Source organism: Echinops telfairi, unplaced genomic scaffold (genome assembly GCF_000313985.2).
Source record: "Echinops telfairi isolate 266 unplaced genomic scaffold, ASM31398v2 ScPeMD7_443;HRSCAF=831, whole genome shotgun sequence".
NCBI lineage: Eukaryota > Metazoa > Chordata > Mammalia > Afrosoricida > Tenrecidae > Echinops > Echinops telfairi.
Window position 1 is genome coordinate 1,316,958 of NW_022104341.1, and position 20,606 is coordinate 1,337,563.

Below are 20,606 nucleotides of genomic sequence, written 5' to 3' on the forward strand. Positions count from 1 at the left end.
TTCCTCTATTTCCTTTTACTTGCCTCTTGTCCCACTATCATGCTCAGTCTTCATTTAGGTTTCAGTAATTCCTCTCGGTTACAGTGTCCTTGATCAAGCCCTACCAGGCCTCTTAAACTTTCCTCCCCACTGATTTTGGATCACTTGTTGTTCCCTTGTCCCTGGGTTTGTTAACATCCACTTCCTTTCCTCCGCCCCTCCTCTCCCATGTCCCCCCAGAACTGTTGGTCCATTGTTTTCTCCTCCAGATTGTTTATCCTGCCTATCTTATCTAGATAGACCTGCAGAGATAATAATATACACACAAAAAAAGATGAGCAAAACAAAGCAACAAAAGAAACAACAACAAAAAAACTAATGACCAAAAAGAGAAAGAAAAGACTACATAGTTCAAGGTCTGTTTGTTGACCTTTAGAGTGTTTTCTGGTTGAGTATGATGGGGTGCCACGTCCTGGCCCCAAAGTCTATTTTTGGTATTTCCTGGACACTTCGTTGCTCTGCTCCCCTTGCTGTTTCTGTTGCACCCCTTAGCAAAATCCAATTTTTTAAAAAAAGAGCAGGCTTAAAAGGCAAGTTGAGACTGGATGACTCCCTGAGATATTCTTCCAATCTTGAACAGAAACTACAAGGATGTCTTTTAGTGAAATTAATGGCTGCTACTTCTGAGTACGGAGTTACATTAAAAACCCATCTATATCGGACTAAAAATTCACTCATCACTCTTTATCAATGAGCAGAAGGTAAGAGGGCAGGGAAAGGAGAGTACTGAAAACAGAACCACCAGAATGCAGTTAACAAGAATGCTGACATATCATTTAAAATGTAACTAGTACCCTTGGAGAATCTTTACAGCAATTGTAAGTGGGGACCTTTTGCTTTATAAGCTTTCACCTAAAACACTATAAAATATTATTTTAAAAATGAAGTAGTCTGTGGGAGCACAGGCTGAGGGTGCTTAGTGGAAATGTTTGAGAGACGTTCACGATATGAAGGCACAGAAGAGCACCCGCCTGTTGGTGGAATTTGAGAGTTCCCTGAAAATGACAACTGAGCTAAATCTTTAAATTAAAAACAAACAAACAAAAAAACCTTCCCTCCCAGGCATAGCGTGTTTTATTGTAAAGGGTCATCATTCACTGAAAATGAATTCATAGCTCTGCTTGATTGGAGTTTCAAGCAGTTCTTACCTTCAGTCACTAAAGGCACAAAAGTAATGGCAATTTTATTTTTGTACCTTGAAAGATAAGTCACACTTAAGCACAGACATAAAAACAAGGGATCCATTTCTCATCTTTAAGCGGTTTCTTTTTACCAGCTTCTTCCTGATCAAACGTGAGTGGTTTGTCATAACTCATAAGATGGTGAAGACATTACCACTTGGGAAGAGCCTTGGATTAAGTAATCATGAGCTCCTTTCGGCATAAGATGTGTGTGCCTGCAGTCTTCACAGCCTCCTGGTAAAACACTGGGCTCCTTCCTGGACACTTCTGCTGAGGCCTCCCGGTACAGCCAAAGGACACAGCCTTCTGCACGAACAGGCATCTGAGCTCATCACCTGGACAGTGATGCTGCCTGCAGCCCCAGCATATTAGCTGCCAATGTCCCAGGGATCATAAGTTGCAGGAGGGCACCTATGAAGCATCCCCCGGGGGGCTCAGAATGCCAATGACACCATGAATGAATGAACAAATACCAGCAGTAGTAGCCTGCGTGTGAGAAGTGGCCAACAGCTGACAGGTAATGAGAGCCCCATCTGAACTCAGTCTTGAAGATGGGGCAGTCACCTTGGCAAGGTAACTCTTGGATGGTGACCATCTTAAGAGGAGTGAGTTTGATGTTACTAAAGCACAAAGAAAAGGTTGGCGAGAAATGGCATTAGAGGGGTCAGTAAGGACAATCGAGGGCTCAGCTGCCCTTCTAAGTATGGAGTTTGGTCTAAGTGAAGGGTAGCTGCTGAAGGTGTGACACAGGACAATGGCCTGGTCAGATAGACGGTTGTGAATGAATCACTAAGTGACTCTGTGAAAGCCTGACACAGAACAGAGCTGCTATGATAGAACTCATGCCACTCCTAGTAGTCACCTTTCACCCCAAAATAGATTGGCTTAGAAAATAAAAATAAACAACGTCACCTGTGTGTACTGTGCTCCCTCAGCCAACTAACTATACGACACCAAGTGCCCAACATTTACCCTAAATCAAATATAAAAAGCTAAGAAGGGCAGCGAAGCTAGAGAAATCGAAAGAGAACAAACAATTGAAATGCGAACGTTAATACATTGTGAAAAATGCAACCAATATCACGGAACAATCTGTAGGGGGGGAAAACTATTAAATAGAGTCATAATTCACGATATAAACTTTGACCTAAAACACAATAAAACATTTCAAAGAGCGAACACAGATGGAGGCAGAGAGACCAATACAAAGGATGGCACAGCAAGAAGACTGAGGAGGAATCAACTCAACCACAAGGGGCCTGCTTGTGTCCGTGTGCTTGATTAACAAGGATAAAGGAGGTGCAGTGTTCAGGCACTCGGCTGTTACCAGAAGGACACCACTGGGACAGCCATTTCATGGAAGACAGACGGCTCCCGTAAAAGAGTACAACCTTGGAAACCCTCCGGGGCAATTCTACTCTGTTCTATTAGGTTGTTATGAGTCAATGAAAAATGTTTTTTTGTCGGGTGGGGAGGCTGAGTAAGGATAGATTTTAGGGAGTAGATCACCAGGCCTTTCTTCCAGGTTCATCTTACTCAAAAACTCTGCTAAAATGTTAGGCATCATTGCCACACACGAGCTGCCAATGACAGATGAGGGGTGGCTGAACACAATGTGTACTGGTTGGGAATCGAACCAGGGTCTTGACAAGGAAGGTGAGAACTGTACCACTAAGCCATCATAAAATGAGATAATGAAAACTTTACAGATGACAACAGTTTGACTCATAACTGATCATGGGGATGGCATGGGAGTGGGCTGGGTTTTACTCATTGTACATGTGATTACCATGAGTTAGGAGCTGACTAACAACAAGGATAGAAACATGGGAATAGATTTAAGAAATATTTAGGATGCACGACTGAGTGATCCAGCCGATATGAAGGAAGACAGTAAGAATGACTCTAAGAACTCTTACTGGGGAAGCAAGGCTGATGAAGTGGAGAGAGTCATTGACAGAGACTCAAAATTCAGGACGACTAGGTTGAAGGATGGAATGAGTTCAGTTTGGATGTGCTATGTTTGAGGTAGCTAGGGATAGAGATCAAGTGGGCAGCTGGACAAACCAGTCTGAAGTGCAGAAGATTAAGTTGTTAAATGCAGCACAGGGGCCCAGTATAAACAAAATTATAGAAGCAAGGAAGCTGTGGGTGCATTTGTGGAACGGTCGTCACTCCAGTTGGACTGGATTATGGCGTATAAGAAAGGGTTCAAAGAAAGATATAACACTAGGTCCAAAGCCTTTACTTGTGTCAAATGAAAGAGGATACTGGATATCAGAATAAAAAGTCTGCAGGCTACTCGGGAAAACAAAAGATCTGGAATATAGGAAGATGATCACAGCAGGCTTTTAGGAAAAAAGGAACATGGCAGTAGGGTTATGCAACAGCTGGGATACGAAGATGCTGGAAGCTGAAGTTCCAGTTAGAAAGCCCAGTATTTATATAGAAGAAACAAAGACCTAAATATGGATAACATTTATGGTGATGGAACCCAACCAAACCAAATCCATTGCCACTGAGTCTAATGCAATTCATAGCAACCTTATAGAGCACTTCTGAGGCTGTAACTCTTTAAGGGAGAAGATAGCCTCATCTTATACTCACAGAGTGGCTGATGGGTTTGAACCACTGACCTGTGGCTAGGAGTCCAATGTTTACCTGATAGTGCCTCCAGGGTTCTTTATAGTAATGGAACAGATGTTATTTAATAGTTAGAGAATTTTCCTGAAGATCTGATTCAAGTCTACAAGCAGATTTCATTTATTCCAGATCAAAGTACAAAACCTCACCTTGGGTATAAATGCAACTGATTTTCTTTTACCTTTCCTTATTCCTACTCCCATCTCTCCTTTAACATGGTGTAGTGGGCTGCTAAGCTCAAGGCTAGCCCTTTGAAACCACCAACTTCTCCAAGAAATAAGAGGTTTCTACTCTTGTAAAGAGTTAAAGTCTCGGAAACCCACAGGAGCAGTTCTACCCTGTCCTATAGGATCTCTATGAGTAAGAACTGACTAGATGGCAGTGATTGTTTTCTTTTGTTCCTACTAGATGTAGGAGCCCTGGTGACATAGTGGTTACACATTGGACTGCTAACTGCAAGTTCAAAACTACCAGCTGCTCTGCAAGAGAAAGTCGAGGCTTCCTACTCTCATAAAGAATTCGTTTCAGAAACTCATGGGGAAGTGACCCCTATAGGGTCACTATGAATTAGCATCAACTCAATGGCTGTTTTAGTTGACAGCTACTAGACGTAAGTCCTCAAAGCTAAAGAACACATTTATCTTTCTATCTCCAAAGCCTCTAAGACAGTGGTTCTCAACCTTCCGAATGCTGCGACCCTTTAACAGTTCCTCATGTTGTGACCCCCAACCATAAAATTATTTTCATTGCTACTTCATAACTGTCATTTTGCTACTGTTACGAATCATAATGTAAGTGTCTGATATGCAGGATATATTTTCACGATTACAAATTGAACATAAACATAATTAAAGCATAGCGATTAATCACAGAGAAGTATGGAATTATATATTATGAAATATTTATGTGTTTTCCGATGGTCTTAGGCGACCCCTGTGAAACGGTCATTCAACACCCCCCCAAGAAGTCGTGACCCACAGGTTGAGAACCGCTGCTTTAAGAAAATATGGCCTATCAGTGGTATTGTTCGGTGCTGTCAATTTGGTTCCAATTTACAACAGAACAAAAGGCTGAATGGTGGGGCATCCTCTTCACAGTCTTGCTATGTTTGAGCTCACTGTTGTAGCTGCTATTACAATCTTATTGAGGGTCTTCCTCTCTTTTGCTGATCCTCTACCAAACATGCTGTCTTATTTTCAGGGACTGGTGGCTACTGATGAGCTGTCCTATGAGACAAAATATCACCATCTCACCTCTAAGGAGCATCCTGGCTGTACTTCTTCCAAGACAGATTTGTTTTCTGCCAGCCCATGGTATATTCAACACCCTTCCTCAACATCATAACCCAAAGTCGCCAATTCTTTCCCTCCCTGCAGTATTCTTTATTGACTGATTCGTTTCCACATGCCTTAAAGGCACAGGAAAATATCATGGCTTGTGGCAGGTACACCTGAGTCCTCAAAGTGACATCTTTGCTTTATAACACTTTAAAAAGAAATCTCTTACAGCACATTTGCTCGGTGCAACGCGTCCTTTGATCTCTTGAATGCTGCTTCCATGGGAATTGGTTGTGGAGCCAAGTAAAATAAAATCCTTGATGCTTCAATCTCTCCTCTGTGATGTTATCCACTGGTCAGGTGGTGAGGGTTTTCATTTTCTTTTGGGGGGGTGCTCATCTCCATCAGTAAGTGCTTTTAGTCCTCTACACTTTCAGCAAGCTTGTCGCAGACTGTGAATGGGTCTTCCTCCAACCCTGATGACATGTCCTTCTTCATACTGTTTAGCCTCTCAGATTACTTGCTTAGTAAAGAGACAGGGAAAGGATGGTGACAGTATACAATCCTGACAAACAACTTTCCTGATTTTAAAACCACTTGTTTTTTTCACCCTTATTCTCTTAGAAAACTGCCTTTTACTCTATGTATACGTTCTATATGTTCTGCATGTGCAGTTAAGTATTCTGGAATTCCATGCTTCTCCATGTTATCCATAACTTGCTATCAACTGCACAACTGAATGCCTCTTTACAGTCAATAATACACAGGTACATATCCTTCTGGTATTCTCTGCTTTCAGTCAAGATATACACATCATCAGCAAGGATACACCTTGTCCCATATCCTTTTTCTGAATCTGGCTTGAATTTCTGGCAATTCCCAGTCCATGCACTGCTGCACCATTTCTGAATTCCCTTCAGTAAAACTTTACTTGTATACAATATTTGTAATATTAACGTTGGTGCTCAATCATTTCCACATTCTTTTGGACCATTTTTCTCTGGGATAGACTCAAATATGCATCTCTTCCATTTGGTTAGCCAAGTTTCTGTCTTCCAAATTTCTTGAGATAGATGAATGAGCACTTCTAGCATTGCATCTGTTTTCCACAACATCTCAGTTGGTATTCCTTCCACTTCTGGAGTCTTTTTTTTTTTTTTGGTCAATGCCTTCAGCACAGCTTGGACTTCCTTGAGTACCATCAGCTTGTGATCATATGCTACCTCCTGAAATGGTCGGACACTGACCGATTCTTTTTGGTACAATTTAATTGAGAAATAACTCCTTCTCTCAGGATTACTTGGATATTTGCAAAGACCTATCAATCCTATAAGAAGGATGTAATCATTGTCATTGAATTGTACATGTAGAAATGTACATTAAAGAAAGAAATATCAGCCAAAATTAGTCTTTGATGTCTCAAAGTAGACTCTACTCAGAGAGGCACAGCTCTTTAGAAAGCTGCTGTAGTGGGTGCTTGATTAATTTTGTAAATATTTGATAAGCCCCAACTCTGAGCTAGATCAATCAATCCATTTCAGGCTATAGACTTGGTACACATTATTGATTTTTACATCTTTGGCATATAGTTGTTGGTGCATAAATTTCAGTGATGGTTTTAATCTGCATTGAACACTAATGACTGAAAATCTGACAAGTTGTGGAATGACATCAGGAATGTCACATGAAGAAAGCAAATGATCATTTAACAGATAGTAAAGAAGGAAAAGACCTAAATGGATGTCAGAAGAGACTCTGAGTCTGGCTCTTGAAGAAAGGAAGATGAAGTACAGGAGGGAATTAGAAACCAGCACTCAGCATTTCTCAAGCTGAAAGAACTGAAGCAAACAGTCAAGCCTGGAGTTGTAATACTGAGTGGCTTGATGGGCAGAATGTTGAATAATGCTGGAAGCATCAAAGGAAGGTGAAAGAAATAAATACGAGTAAATGTACCAAAAATAATCGGTCAGTGTTTTTGTTTAAGTTCATTTGGAAAGACATAATGGTGGCAAATCTCTTGAGGATTTATTCGAATATTGGAAACAACAAAACACATGTAGTATCAACTCTATTACAACACATTACTATGTATCTCAAAAGTCCGCTCTGAAAGAAAAGTGCCCCAAATGCTTCAAAGCACATTGCTTCCCCCGCCCGAAGCACTCATGGGAGAAAGAGGGGGCGGTCTGCTTGTATTTAGTCTCAGAAACCTTACAAAAGGGTCTACTCTGTCTTACAGGGTCACTCTGACTCAAAACCAACTCCACCTTTCTCCTGTGGAGTGACTTGTGGGTTTGAATCACTGACCCCGTGGCAGCACTCGCCACAACCAGGGCTCCCTCTGAGTGGGAGCATTCTAAAGGCTTTGAAATGCCAATATGTTCCTGCGGTTCTGAGAGGTCACACACATGTGGAGGAATGCAGATATGGTCAGGGCTCTGCACATGCTCAGGAAAGACCTGACAGCATTAGGTTAATTTATAGCACAACCCTCCCTTAAAAGTCTATGTTCTGATCCATTTTACTCATTTATATAACAATTATTTTACCACTTTTGTCTGGAACGAATCTAGGCATTCAGGATATATCCATCAGTAAAACCTAAGAGCCTCGACATTATTAAACTTACATTCTAGAAGGGGGAAATAAACAACAAAAACAGGATACAATATGTCTATTATATAATATATTGTAAGATGATAAGGGCAATTTTGTTCCTCTCCTATTTAAGTTTCTTAAGTTTCTTGAACAGTTCTTTGAACCATGATGATATGTAGGATCAAGTTCAAAGTAGTTTACACCAGTCTTGGTCCAGCCTCCCCCCACCTCTTCACGGATCACTCTCTCCTTCACACGCTGTGCTCTGGCACAGGCTGCTGCTTCTCTGCAACATAAATATAGAAGCTTCTTCCCGCTTTCACCCGCTCTCTCAAGGAATTTACAGCCGTGTGTGTGGAAACGGAAGTATGTGTGTACAACCACATATTTTTTACATGGATACAGCCTACAGGAAGGGGATGAGTGCTATGAGAAAAGAGAAACTAGGACTTTACGGGGAGCCACGAGCTAGGAATGTGGAGGTGAAGTGACAAGTCAAACCAAACTCACTGCCAACGAGTCAATATCAACTCACAGTAACCCTATAGGACAGAGTAGAACTGCCCTGTGGGTTTCTGAGACTGTAACTCTTTACGGAAGTAGAAAGCCTTGCCTATCTTCTGAGGAGGGGCTGGTAGTTTCAAACTGTCGCCCTTCTGGTTAGCACCCCAAGAGGTGACACTCCGCCACCAGGGCTCCTTTCAGGTGGCAGGTCAGTTGCTTTAAATACGGAGAGCAGGATAGGCTTCCTGGAGGAGATGAGATCTGCACAAAGACTTGACATACATAAGAAACCTCAAAGAACCTAGATTTACTGGCTATCGAGTGAGAAAAAGGCCAGGGAAGCACTCACCAATCTTTATATTATGTTGTGGGTACTTTCGAATGAGCTCAATAATCTGGCGGGTAGCTTCTTGTTGGGAAGGAAGAACCAGGGCTGGGTTGCAATTGGTGTTATCTAGGTATAAGGTATGGATCTGCTTCCCCAGCCTCAGCGCTGGCTCCTTTAACATGGAGGGCGTATATCGAAAATCGCCTGCAGGAAGAAGCAAAGGAGGGCAGAGGATTGCTTAGAAATCCCCATGACAGCTTCTGGTCCAGGGGTTTCAGGATCTGCTCAGCTTTTCCTGATCCAGAAAAGGGAGTCCAGAAGGATGACCCATAGACACAAAAATCCAAAGTTTAGAAGAAAAGCCTCTCCCAACCTCACAACAGATGGTCATTTGTTTATTGGCCCGTATTAAGTACTGGGCCCTTCTTTGTGGAAAGTTCCATTCTGCTCCTGATTTTAAATTACTCTGCAGAAGTGGGAAACAGATTGAGAAAGGGTCACTGTTCTTCCATAAATAAAGGGTGAGACACCTTGTCTTCCATTATGAATTAAGGCTGCTTAAGTAGTAGCTATTCTGAGAAGGTGGGAGGGACCCCTCAGGAGACCCACCTGTGTAGAGGATGGTTCCAAAGTATCCTTCAAAGAGAAACATGACAGAGCCAGGGCAGTGATTGGCATCAATGAGGGTGACGGTCATGGTCTCTTGACCAATTTCATCTAGCGGCAGTACATGGCTCTCACCAACCTCCAGGGCCTGTATCCACTGCTTAGATACCTGAGGAAACAGTGGGTCATCCGGTAGACCACAGACTCTCTTCCCTGATGCCTCCCTGGTTTTCCCCAATCAAATCCTTAGACTCCATGGTACAGTTATGATGGGTGATTCCAAGCCATTTGTCCTTTGGTCCCCCTCTCTCCACCCTACCCTCTGTGCAACTTTCTAAGAAAACAGTGTACTTGGAGATTTCTAGACAGATTGCTAGACCTGGGAATCTGGAAAATCTGTATACGAGGGGCTTCAAAAAGTTTGTGGATACACACCTTCGATGAGCAATTTCCTACGATAGAAAATTAGGGGATAGGAATCATAGAATAAAGTGACTACAAGTGGGTTGGACTAATGATTAATGCCCTAGCTTGATTGACACACAGAGCCATGGTAGTTTAGTGGGTCACACATTAGGCTGCTCACCGAAATGTCAGTGGTTCAAATCTACCAGCTGCCTGTGAAGGAAAAAGATCGGGCTTTCTTCCCTCACAGGGGCATCTCTTTATGAGCTGGAATCACTTGATGGTAGTGCAGAGGACGGTTCCTAGTTCATAATGACCATTCAATAAATGGCGACATCTATTTTTGCATTAAAAATTTTAAAGTTCATGGAAAAATTCCCTTATCATTTAATTCCACTTGTCCAAGAAATTTTTGAAGCCCCCTCGCAGTTAGCCAGTACATTGTGTGGATTCTTCAGACCCGTTTGGGAACCCTTGGCCTCCTGTCAGCAAGAAGTGTGAATAGCGTAGCTTCTTCCCTCAACTGGGCAAACAGAGCTTCCCAATTTATAGCTGAAATGTCCTAGCTGGCTGACGGGCGCCACACTCCTATCATGGGTTACAGATGCACTTCTGGATTCAAATTTGGAAAGTTAGTGTCCTGGTCCACAGAGTTCGGCTCCAAGGCTGTGACACATAAGCGCAAACACCGCCCCCCCACCCCCTACCGAAGTCTGCATCCTTGAGTTTGGAGTCCCCACCCAGATGCCTCGCTAGCTCTTCGGAGACCGGTCCCAGCCCCCCATACCTGTAGGCGTCGATGCAAGAGGTAGGCAGTGATGGGGGAGCAGTAGAGGGGCCGGGCCCAGGTGCTAGACAGGCCCGCGGTGTGATCCGAGTGCATGTGGGACAAGAAGAAGAGGCGCGCGGAGGCCGCCCGGCGCAGGCTCCAGAAGTCCACCGCGATGGGCGTGTGGGGAATCAGGACTCCGTTCATGGTGGCGGGGCTGGAGGGTCACCAGGAGGGTCTTCATGGGGTTGGGCTGCCGCGTGCCGCCTCCACAACGGCACCCGCCAAAAGTTAGGCTGGGACGGGAACCGGGCCAGGGCCCGGGCTCCAATGGAAAAGGAAGCCCAGTGGCGGAAGGAATTACTGAAGTGAGCGGAAAGAAGGAAGTAGCTGTGTCCAGGGGGCGCTGGGGTGGGACCCCCACATCGCGGAAGACAGTAGGCGGCGCGCCACTCCCACCCGCGCGGGAACTGGGGCGAGCCCGGCCACTCAAAGCGCGCGCTGCTGGGCGGAGTCAGACCGAAGTAGCCGATTTCCGAGTGCCCAGCAGGGGGAGCCGCGCGGCTGCGCCTTGAGGTGAAAGGTTTGGGGAAGGGCACCGTAAGGTCGGAGTCTAGGCAAAGCTCGGTGCTCGCTGGGAGGGTGTGAATGACAGCTGCTCTCTGCGGGGGGCGGGGGCGGGACTTCCGGACAAAGCCAGCCCTGGCCCGTCGGTGAAAACAACCACGCGGAGGCGCAAGCAAAACTGGGACTCCGGGGGTTGCCGTAGGTGGGTGGTGGGTTGTAAATTGGGCGGAGGGCTGAGGGGCCGTCCGCGGAGCTCTATGGGCGGGGCGGACTAGCCTGGGCGTCTGAGAAAGGGCCCCACTCGGGCTTTTCCAGGAAGGGGAGAGGTTTGAGTGGCTGGGGTCAGGGCTCGGGCCCTGGGGTGCTTAGGCTGGGGCGGAGTCACGCCTTGAGTCTCATTAGGGACACATTTCCTTTACGCAGGTCCCAGCCAAAGACTGGGAGGAGTCGTCTAGCCAGGATCCGTGGGAAGTACCCTCGACTGTTGGAGAGGATGCCGTACCTGGGCTCGGAGGACGTGGTGAAAGAGTTGAAGAAAGCTATGTGTAATCCTCACATTCAGGCTGATAGGCTGCGCTACCGGAATGTCATTCAGCGAGTGATTAGGTATCTCCTGCCTCCCTTAGTTTCCTAGGGTCCCACCCCCGCACTTGCAGCCCCCAGGCCACCCAGGAAGAGAACGCTCGTACGTGGCAGTTGTATGATAGGATTTTCATCTTGGCTCTCCGGAGTGCTTTTGTGCTTGGCCTGGTGAGACTTCTTTTATTCACCTGGGTGATTTCATTCCTATCACAAGCGTTCACACTTATGCGTACTGCAGTGCAGTCCAGAGACTACAGAATATAAAATATATCCAGTCCAACTCCCTTTTCTTATCTGCAGACCCACATATTTTACTACCTGCTTGGTTTTTCCACCGTGCGAGCTCATCAAAACCAGGAAACCAAGCCCCTTGCTTGCCATCATGACTATTACGACTCATCGTGCTTCTATAAGCACTGTGTCCTGTGAGACAGGGTAGACAGGCCCCAGAAGGTTTCCAAGGCTGTCATTTTTACACAAGCAGACTGCCAAGTGATTCTTGGAGAAACTGGTGGGTTCGCTGCTGACTTTTAGGTTAGCAACAGAACACATAAACGCTGGGCCACCCGGGTGCCTCAGCTGATCAGTCACAGGTCCCAGTAGAGCCTGGGACCTTCCCTCCACCCCAGACAGGCCCTTCCATTGACACTTCTCTTGAACCAAGAGAACCAAGTCAATCAAGTTATAAACTCAGTCAATTTTGATGACACTGGGGTCTTCACTCTTCCTGGCAGATGGTGTGGATTCATAGTTGACTTTTTCAATGGGCATGATGCAGGCTGCAAATCTGAATACTTACCTTTATCTCCTATAACTGTTTCTCAAACTTTGTTTGCACAGAAGTCACCTGGATGCTTTTAGAAGAATTTAAATATTTTTAGTAGGATGGGGATCTGTATTTTTAACAAACATCCCACCTGGTACTGCTAGGAGACTGCAATTTGAGACACAATGAATGAACAGAATAATGCCCACGGTTCTTATCAGAGCACCCAAGGAACACCCACTGTAACTCATCTACCTCCCTCTTGATCCTCAAAAGACTACCATGTTTGCTCACCTCTATGCGGCCCATAGCATGCATCCTTGCCTCTCCATCACGGCTACCTACTGAGCTCCTGCTCAATCAGCTAAAGTATTGTTTCCTCTGTGAAGAAAATCTTTTTTAACTCTGGGAAGTGTCAGTCCTCCGGATCCCCCTGTACTTTGTACACTGTTGTTAGGTGCTGTCAAGTGAACAATAGAATGACATGCTGCTTGGTCCTCACAATTGTTGCTGCCCCTGTGTCAGTCCAACTAGTGGAAGGTCTTCCTCATTTTCACTGCCTCGCCACTGTCCCAAGCACGATGTTCTTCTGTGGGGCCTAGCTTTTCTGCTAATATGTCCAAAGTACGTTGAGATGAAGTCTTGTCATTCTTGCTTATTCTAAGGAGCATTCTGGCTGTACTTGCTTCAAGGCGTACCTCGTGCATTTCCCCTGTTAGAATACGATGCCCCACTGTCATGTAATCAGGATCGTCTTATCTGGCTCCTTACTAGACTTTGAGCTCCTACAAGTGAGACCATCAACATTGTATCTCCAGAGCATATCCCTGGAAGTTAGAAGCTCAATTTCATTGGAATGCACTAAGGTTTCAAGGAGCATTTTCAAAATGAATTTTGAAGAACAGTGCTTATCATACGTCGGTCCATGGCGTAAAGCATAATAGACAGAAGTAGGCCTGGTTGCTTCCCTCTAACCGATTGGGTTAGATGACCAAGCATGTGTAACTAAAACTCCCTCTGTGGTGGTTGGGGGTTTAAGAGTTTACTTCTTGCATGTGTCTTGGTTTTAGGCACATGACTCAGGGATTGGACATGTCTGGTGTTTTCATGGAAATGGTGAAGGCCAGTGCCACTATAGACATCGTTCAGAAGAAACTGGTTTATCTGTACATGTGCACCTACGCCCCCCTGAAACCAGACCTAGCTCTCCTTGCCATCAACACCCTGTGCAAAGACTGCTCAGACCCCAACCCGATGGTGCGAGGGCTGGCCCTGCGGAGCATGTGCAGCCTCCGGTGAGTATCCTCGTCCTCCACTCCACCCTCAGGGGCTGATGAAGCCAGGAGGACCGAGGCAAGTGTTCCATGAGGCCAGTGGTTTTGCTCTCCTTCAAACAAAACTCATAGGACAGAGTAGAAACACCCTTTTGGTTTTCCAAGATTGTGACTCTATATGAATAGAAAGCTTCATCTTTCTTCTGTGGAGTAGCTGGTGGTTTCGAACTACTGACCTTGTGGTTAGCAGACCAAAGGGTTACTCACAACACTACCAGGGCACCTTATTTGCTCTCGTTAGTACTGGGCAAAACACCATTTTACCCTACCCTAGAATTTCTGCCCCTGCTTTGGCTTAGTAATCCATATAATTTGGTTTTGTTAAAGTTAGTTATGCCTTCTCACTCTCGGTGTAAAGCCCTTGGTTTGGGTGAAAAATTTCTAAAGACAATGATGTACGTAGCTTCTGCATTGCTTTTGCAAAGAGCCCTGGTGGTGTGGTGGCTAGGCATGTGGCTGCAAATGGAAATGTCAGTAGTTCATGCCCACCAACCACTCTGCCAGAGAGGAATATAGCAGCCTGTGGGGCACTTCTTCTCGGTCCGTATGGGACCAGATGACAGTGGGTTTGTGGTTTGGGGTTTGGGGTTGCCTCTGCACCATTACTCCAAAAGAGAAGTCAAACTGGCTTTGTCAGCTTGGCAGAGGCTTTCTCTCATTTCACCATGACCGTGATACTAGTTAGTTAGGGATCCGACTTCCATATGTGTTGTTTAGGATGCCTGGTGTACAGGAATATATCCAACAGCCTATTCTCAACGGTCTACGGGATAAGGCTTCATACGTCAGGAGAGTGGCAGTCCTTGGCTGCGCAAAGATGCATAATCTTCATGAAGACTCTGAAGTGGGTAAGTCTCAGGGTAAGCCATCAGCACCAACATCCCATGAGGCTCTCTGATGTGCATGGCTGTTAAAGACTGTGGCGCTTCGGCAGAAAATAGTCCTGGGGCCCTACTCCTGCCCGTGTTTCTTTAAGCAGTTTGTAGGGCTTGACATTGCCAGGGACTCAGGAAGGCCTTTCTTGGTAGGCCCCGGAGCTACCTCTGCCACAGTGCTGTAGACCAGGCTGGAGATGAGGGTCTGTAGCCATGCACCTTGTTGTTGGGCCATGTGGTATAAGCACAGCTTTTTCTGCCTGGAGTTACTGCCGTGGCTCCAGCTCTGTGATCCAGAAACTTTTCTTCGTGACCTAAGACCTTTGTTCTCTTTTGCAGATGGTACCCTGGTAAATGAATTGTACAGCTTGCTGCGTGACCAGGATCCAATTGTGGTTGTCAACTGCCTGCGGTCTCTAGAGGAGATTCTGAAGCATGAAGGGGGTGTTGTCATCAATAAGCCCATTGCCCATCATCTCTTAAATCGGTTTGGCTGCCTTAGTGCTCTTCTTACGGGACGGGTATGGTGGTGGGACCTTGTTGACCTCTGTAATGAAGGAGGGGTCTTGAACAACTGCAAAGGATAGAAAAGAATGTGAACCCTTGTTAGCTGGGATGATAAACTTTACCCTTTTCTACATCCATTGTGTCCCCCCAATTAAGCCATTTAGGCTGCTTTAAAATGTAGAGAACCTATGGAATGATCTGAATCTATATTAACTCCTAATAAAATGGTTTGGAAAACAAAAAGTGTAGAGAAGCTGGGTCCCGGGCACGCTGTTCGTTGATGAGTATGCAGTTACACTGCTCACGCATCATGGAATTTTGTGTAAACTTGAAGGAGTCCGTCAGACATTTATGGCAGACCCTATTTTTAAGAATTCTTCACTTGTTATGATGCACAGCCACAGGGTGATGTGGGAGTAGCGTGGGGATGTTCCTCATTTCATTGCTCAAACAATGTTTTTGTTTCCTCTTGCGGATAGAATGTCAAAGCTGGACCAATGGGGACAGGGGGAAGTATTGAACTTTCTGCTCCGCTACCAGCCCCGCAGCGAGGAGGAGCTGTTTGACATTCTCAACCTCCTGGACGGCTTTCTCAAGAGCAGTAGTGCAGGCGTGGTGATGGGGGCCACCAAACTCTTCCTGGCCCTGGCCAAAAACTTCCCCCACGTACAAAAGGACGTGCTTGTGCGCGTCAAGGGACCTCTGCTTGCCGCTTGCTCTTCAGAGAGCCGCGAGCTCTGCTTCGCCGCCCTTTGCCACGTACGCCAGATCTTGCATAGCTTGCCGGGTCACTTCAGCCGCCACTACAGGAAGTTTTTCTGCTGCTACTCGGAGCCCCACTACATCAAGCTGCAGAAGGTGGAGGTGCTGTGTGAGCTGGTGAACGACGAGAATGTGCAGCAGGTGCTAGAGGAGCTTCGAGGGTACTGCACCGATGTGTCTGCCGACTTTGCACAGGCTGCCATTTTTGCCATTGGTAGGTGCCTCCGCTTTTCCCTCTTGGGTGCCATAAGCACCCAGCTTGCTGTGGCCAGAGGGAGCCTAGAGGACCGCAGGGAATGGCTCTCGCTTCAGAGATGAGGCATCCTGAACCGAAGACCATAGATAGGAGCCAGCCAAGAGTTTTGTTGTGGATAAGACGCGGCTTGCCGAGGATAGGCCTACACGTGTCTTCCTTGTGGCCACAGCGCTTAGAATTCACGTTGCCTTGTGTTTTCCATAATCTAAGTTTGTCCTGTGTCATATCACCATCTTGTGGGGCAGTCCGTGCAAGAGGACAAGTTTGATTCATAATTTGATTTTATCCTTAAAAAACATCTATTGTGAATTAGGTGAAGGGCTACAGAACCAACCAGTTTTCCACTTAATGGTGCATACCCCTTTTGTTTCATGGCATGGACTGCAGCACCCACAGTGTACCGTCCCTTATCCCACTTCCTCCCTGCATTTTCTATCCCCATTGCTCCTTCTTTGCTAACCCTGCTCCACTTGGCCCCTTTGATTTCACGTGATTGATGATCCTCAGGCGTGCACACCTCACTAGTGTTACAGCTTCCCTTATGGACCTGTCGTTTAGCTGGGAATAGAGCCATGGGGGTGGGCTCATTTCCAGACCTGCAGGATGACATAAGGTCATAGTCTCAGGAGAGTTCCACCAGTATCCATCTCACCAATAAACCTGGGCTGTTTTTTTTTAAACATTTTGAATTTTATTTGACATCACCCCCCACCTACTCAACACTAATAGACAGCCTTTCGGAATATTTGTTAATGGTAACTAGCTACCATCCAGTTCTGGTCTTGGGTCTCTGAGACTGATATTCTGTGGTCCATTCGTCTGTTGAACTAATTGCTTCCACGTATCTTCTATTTTTATCTCTTCTCTCCTCCTGCAGAAGACAGATAGGGCTTTCTACTCCTGTAAAGAGTGACAGTCTCAGAAACTCACAGGGGCCATTCCACCCTGTCCGAGAGGGTCACTTTGAGTCGACATCGCCTCAATGGCAGTGAATCTTTCCTCTGGGCAGGGAAAGAACAGTAGTTGCACCTTCAATGTCTGCTCACAGCTTTTAAGACCCTAGTCACTACTCCCCAAAGTGGGTGTAGAGCTTCGTCTTTATGGGCTAGCTATGCCCGTTGACCACGGTGTTCCTCAAGACGATGGTCCTGAGCCCCCAGGCCTTATTAGAATCACTTTAGAGATGAAGAACCCCCGCCTTGAAAAGATAATGAATTTGCCCAATGATCGTATCATTTCTGAAGCTGGGACTGAAACCTAGCCCTCCTTACTCAGCGCCTGCTATCAGTTCACCAATTGCTTGTTGAGTTCAACTAGCTTTGTATTGTGCTGAAGAACGACAACGAACATAGAACACATCTTCAGTCTACAGACATTGTCCTACCACTCTCTTGAGCATTTAAGGCCAGAGTGATTTACAAATGAGGGGGGGGTGGTATTCAATGTGGAAGGATTTAAGTAGCAGATGAGGAAAGCTCGTATTTGGAATAAACAATGGTTATTTGTAGGCACCGAGAAGAGGGCACAAAGAGCAAGTCTGCCATCGGGAGATTGCTGTCAGGTCCCCCCACCCCCCCACCCCCAGCACCCAGCAGGAATACCCCTGTGCAGGGGTGTTGCTGTGAGCAGCATGCCTCAGGTCTTCTGCCACCTAAATCAACCTCTGTTTTCCTGAACGTGCTCCACCATGTTCAACGGGAAGTTCTTTCTCTAGGAACGTTGAATTTTCTAGTGATGAATTGCAAAATAGGGACTCACTCTTAACCACACCTCCCTTGACAACACACATAAAATCCTCACTAAAAAGCGAGGGGTGGTTTTTGTATGTTTGTTTGTTTGTTGTCGAAGATCTTTCTGGTCCTCTCTGTCTTTGGACGGCAATGATTGGACAATGAGGTCCCAGCACCCAACCTGACACTTCCTCGCTGCACTCTCCTCCCCTGTAGGTGGCATTGCCAGGACCTACACAGAGCAGTGCGTGCAGATCCTGACAGAGTTGCTGGGACTCCGACAAGAGCACGTCACCACCGGTAACGGCTCCCTGGCCCAGAATGTTGTTGTCGACTGCCCGTGGTGAGGGCCCCCTTGCTGCTAACTGCAAGGCTGGTGTTTCAGATCTGGCAGCCACTCTCAAGAGAAAGACCAGGTTTTCTGTTCCTGTAACCATTTCCAGCCTCGGAAACCCACAGGGACAGTTCTGCTCCGTCCTCTAGGGCTGCTGTGGCAGTGGGCTTGGTTTGGTTTTGGCTTAAGCTATCGTAGTTGCTCAAGAACTATGTCTCACTGACTGCCTTGGCTTGTTGCAGCGGTGGTGCAGACTTTCCGAGACCTGGTGTGGCTGTGCCCTCAGTGTGCCGAAGCTGTGTGCCAGGCGCTGCCAGGCTGTGCAGAGAACATTCAAGACAGTGAGGTAGACGCTCCTCGTCCTTGACTTCCACGCCCAGGGGGAGCGCTTGAAAAAAAACCTAAGGACGAATTGCTCTCTCAGATTCTCTCTTGGTTGTAAGTGGCCTATCAGTGATGAAAACACTAGGGCTTATTGATTATATTTATGATACACACTTTGATATAGTTGTTCCCTTGACTCAGTTTTGAGTCAGAGGTTTAGACCGCGGACTCTTCAGCTGAAATGAGAATCTGAGTTGGCTGTCCATTTTTTGAAGCATCCCATCCCAGCCTACTGACTTACATCTTCAGGGTTATGGAGGCTTAGACATGTACTTGTCTGTTTTTAAGAAACTGCACAGATGACTCTAATAACCACATTTGTGAAGTAATTTGAAGAAATTCTGTTAGTAGCTCCACCACATTGTAAATCACCAACTGCCCCCAAAGCCGAGGAAGCCCTCTTGCTTAACAACAAGAAGGTGTAAAACAGGAGAAGGTCTTGAGCTCCCTTCCCGTGTGGGCGCTGGAATTCCATCCCTGTCAGCTGCGGGGGCTTTAGTGGGCGAATGGATGCAAGACAAATTGAAGTAGCTTCTCTGCTGACACTAGGGAGAAAGCAAAACCAAGAATTGTTCAGTATCTCCTGTGTTCTTGACAGCTCAGTACTGAGTGCCTGTTCCTCTCCCCTTAGGGAAAGCAGGCGCTCATTTGGCTACTTGGGGTCCACGGGGAAAGAATCCCAAATGCACCTTACGTGTTGGAGGACTTTGTAGAGAATGTGAAGTCCGAGACGTTTCCAGCTGTGAAGATGGAGCTGCTCACCGCACTGCTACGCCTTTTCCTCTCGCGGCCCGCTGAGTGCCAGGACGTGCTGGGCCGCCTGGTGTACTACTGCATAGGTAGGTTCTTCAGAAGGAAATGCATGTACAACTAGCCTGCACCTTTAATGGGTCCTCACAGCTGTCATTGTCTGCTGAGTCTGCTCTGGGATCTGAGAAGAACATGTGAACGTTTTCTCATATTCTCCTTCCTTTTGTTCCTCCCCCACCTGCCCCCGCCACCCCACCCCATTATGGTGAGCACAGGTAGTAAGAGAATAATGTTTTTGCTTTTTAATGAACTCAGTCTGTTGTCTTATCTCAGAGGAAGAAAAGGATATGGCAGTTCGGGACCGAGGTCTCTTCTATTACCGCCTGCTCTTGACTGGTATTGATGAAGTGAAGCAGATCCTGTGTAGCCCGAAATCGGACCCATCTCTTGGGCTATTGGAAGATCAGGCAGAAAAACCCGTGAATAGTTGGGCCTCAGACTTCAACACACTGGTGCCAGTGTATGGCAAAGTCCGCTGGGCAACCATCTCTAACCTCCAGAGGGCAGAACGCCGTGGCCCAGAGCTTCCTGCCCCTGCATCCTTTGCCACATCAGGTATACATTGCCTTACGTTTACATTTGATCATAGCAAACCCTGATCTTTTGCCGTGGCTGGTGGAGAGTAGCGAGTCCAAGCCAAATCTCAGGCTATTGCGTCAGGTTGTGCTTTTTGAGCAGGCAAGATGCTCATCCTTGGTTGTTGAAGCCATTCATCCAAAGCTAAAGGCCACATTGTGTGTTTTGGAGAATTTAGATTTTAAAAAAATGGAGCTCCACTCGGTGAAGAATGTGTTTTAACTCAAGTGTTCTGACCCTTTCAGAACCCTTGATTCCTGAAGAGAACAAGGAGCAGATACAAGAGCTCTCGGATGCTGGAGCCCTTACACTGGTCCCCAATCACCAGATTACTGCGGAGTATTTTGAGAAAACATGGCTGCGCCTCAAAGTTGCTCATCAGCAAGTGTTGCCTTGGCAGGGAGCAGTCCATCCCGACACCCTCCAGGTGGCCTTGCAAGTAGTGAACATCCAGACCATTGCAATGAGCAGGGCAGGTGCCCGGCCCTGGAAAGCCTACCTCAGTGCTCAGGATGACTCAGACTGCCTGTTCCTAGCAGAACTGCTGCTGGGACCAGACCCCTCGGAGATGCAGGTCTCAGTGAAACAGCAGGAGGCCAGGACCGAGGCCCTCAGCAGCTTCATTTCTGTTCTAGAGACTGTGCTCGGAACAATCGGAGACATCACATCCTAGCCCATGTGAGCTGTCGTCCTGCCCTTAGTGGTTCCTAGTCGAGCTGCCTGGAAATCCATGGCATGTCAGATTCGAAGGAGGATGGGAAATCTAGGAGGCA

General features: G+C 46.5%; 2 protein-coding genes across 3 annotated transcripts in view; one reads left to right on the forward strand and one right to left on the reverse strand.

Moving 5' to 3' along the window:
* Window positions 1-10,748, reverse strand: part of DCLRE1B (DNA cross-link repair 1B) — a 17,804-nt gene extending 7,056 nt beyond the window's left edge. Inside the window, exons 1-3 of one of the 2 annotated variants that reach the window (XM_004699513.2) lie at window positions 10,369-10,748; window positions 9,180-9,345; window positions 8,592-8,774 (exon numbers count right to left, since the gene is read on the reverse strand). In XM_004699513.2, the coding sequence (XP_004699570.1) occupies window positions 8,592-8,774; window positions 9,180-9,345; window positions 10,369-10,557 (538 nt within the window). In that variant the 5' untranslated portion in view covers window positions 10,558-10,748. The remainder of the gene's footprint in view (window positions 1-8,591; window positions 8,775-9,179; window positions 9,346-10,368) is intronic. The other variant, XM_045292175.1, reaches the window with a different exon arrangement.
* A 291-nt stretch (window positions 10,749-11,039) lies between these two features.
* Window positions 11,040-20,600, forward strand: AP4B1 (adaptor related protein complex 4 subunit beta 1). Its single transcript, XM_004699514.4, has 11 exons — window positions 11,040-11,119; window positions 11,341-11,523; window positions 13,336-13,560; window positions 14,317-14,447; window positions 14,814-14,961; window positions 15,461-15,957; window positions 17,946-18,029; window positions 18,306-18,409; window positions 19,079-19,286; window positions 19,531-19,812; window positions 20,079-20,600. The coding sequence occupies exons 2-11, from the start codon at window positions 11,411-11,413 to the stop codon at window positions 20,504-20,506; spliced, it is 2,220 nt and encodes a 739-aa protein (XP_004699571.1). The 5' UTR covers window positions 11,040-11,119; window positions 11,341-11,410; the 3' UTR covers window positions 20,507-20,600.
* The last annotated feature ends 6 nt before the right edge of the window (window positions 20,601-20,606 follow it).

What these genes read in the sequence shown, in the direction of transcription:
- AP4B1 (XM_004699514.4), top strand. Translation starts at nt 11,411, where the DNA reads ATGCCGTACCTGGGCTCGGAGGACGTGGTGAAAGAGTTGAAGAAAGCT. An exon ending in GGCTGCCATTTTTGCCATTG is followed by an intron (nt 15,958 to 17,945) that starts GTAGGTGCCTCC and finishes CCTCCCCTGTAG; the next exon opens with GTGGCATTGCCAGGACCTAC. An exon ending in TGCATCCTTTGCCACATCAG is followed by an intron (nt 19,813 to 20,078) that starts GTATACATTGCC and finishes TGACCCTTTCAG; the next exon opens with AACCCTTGATTCCTGAAGAG.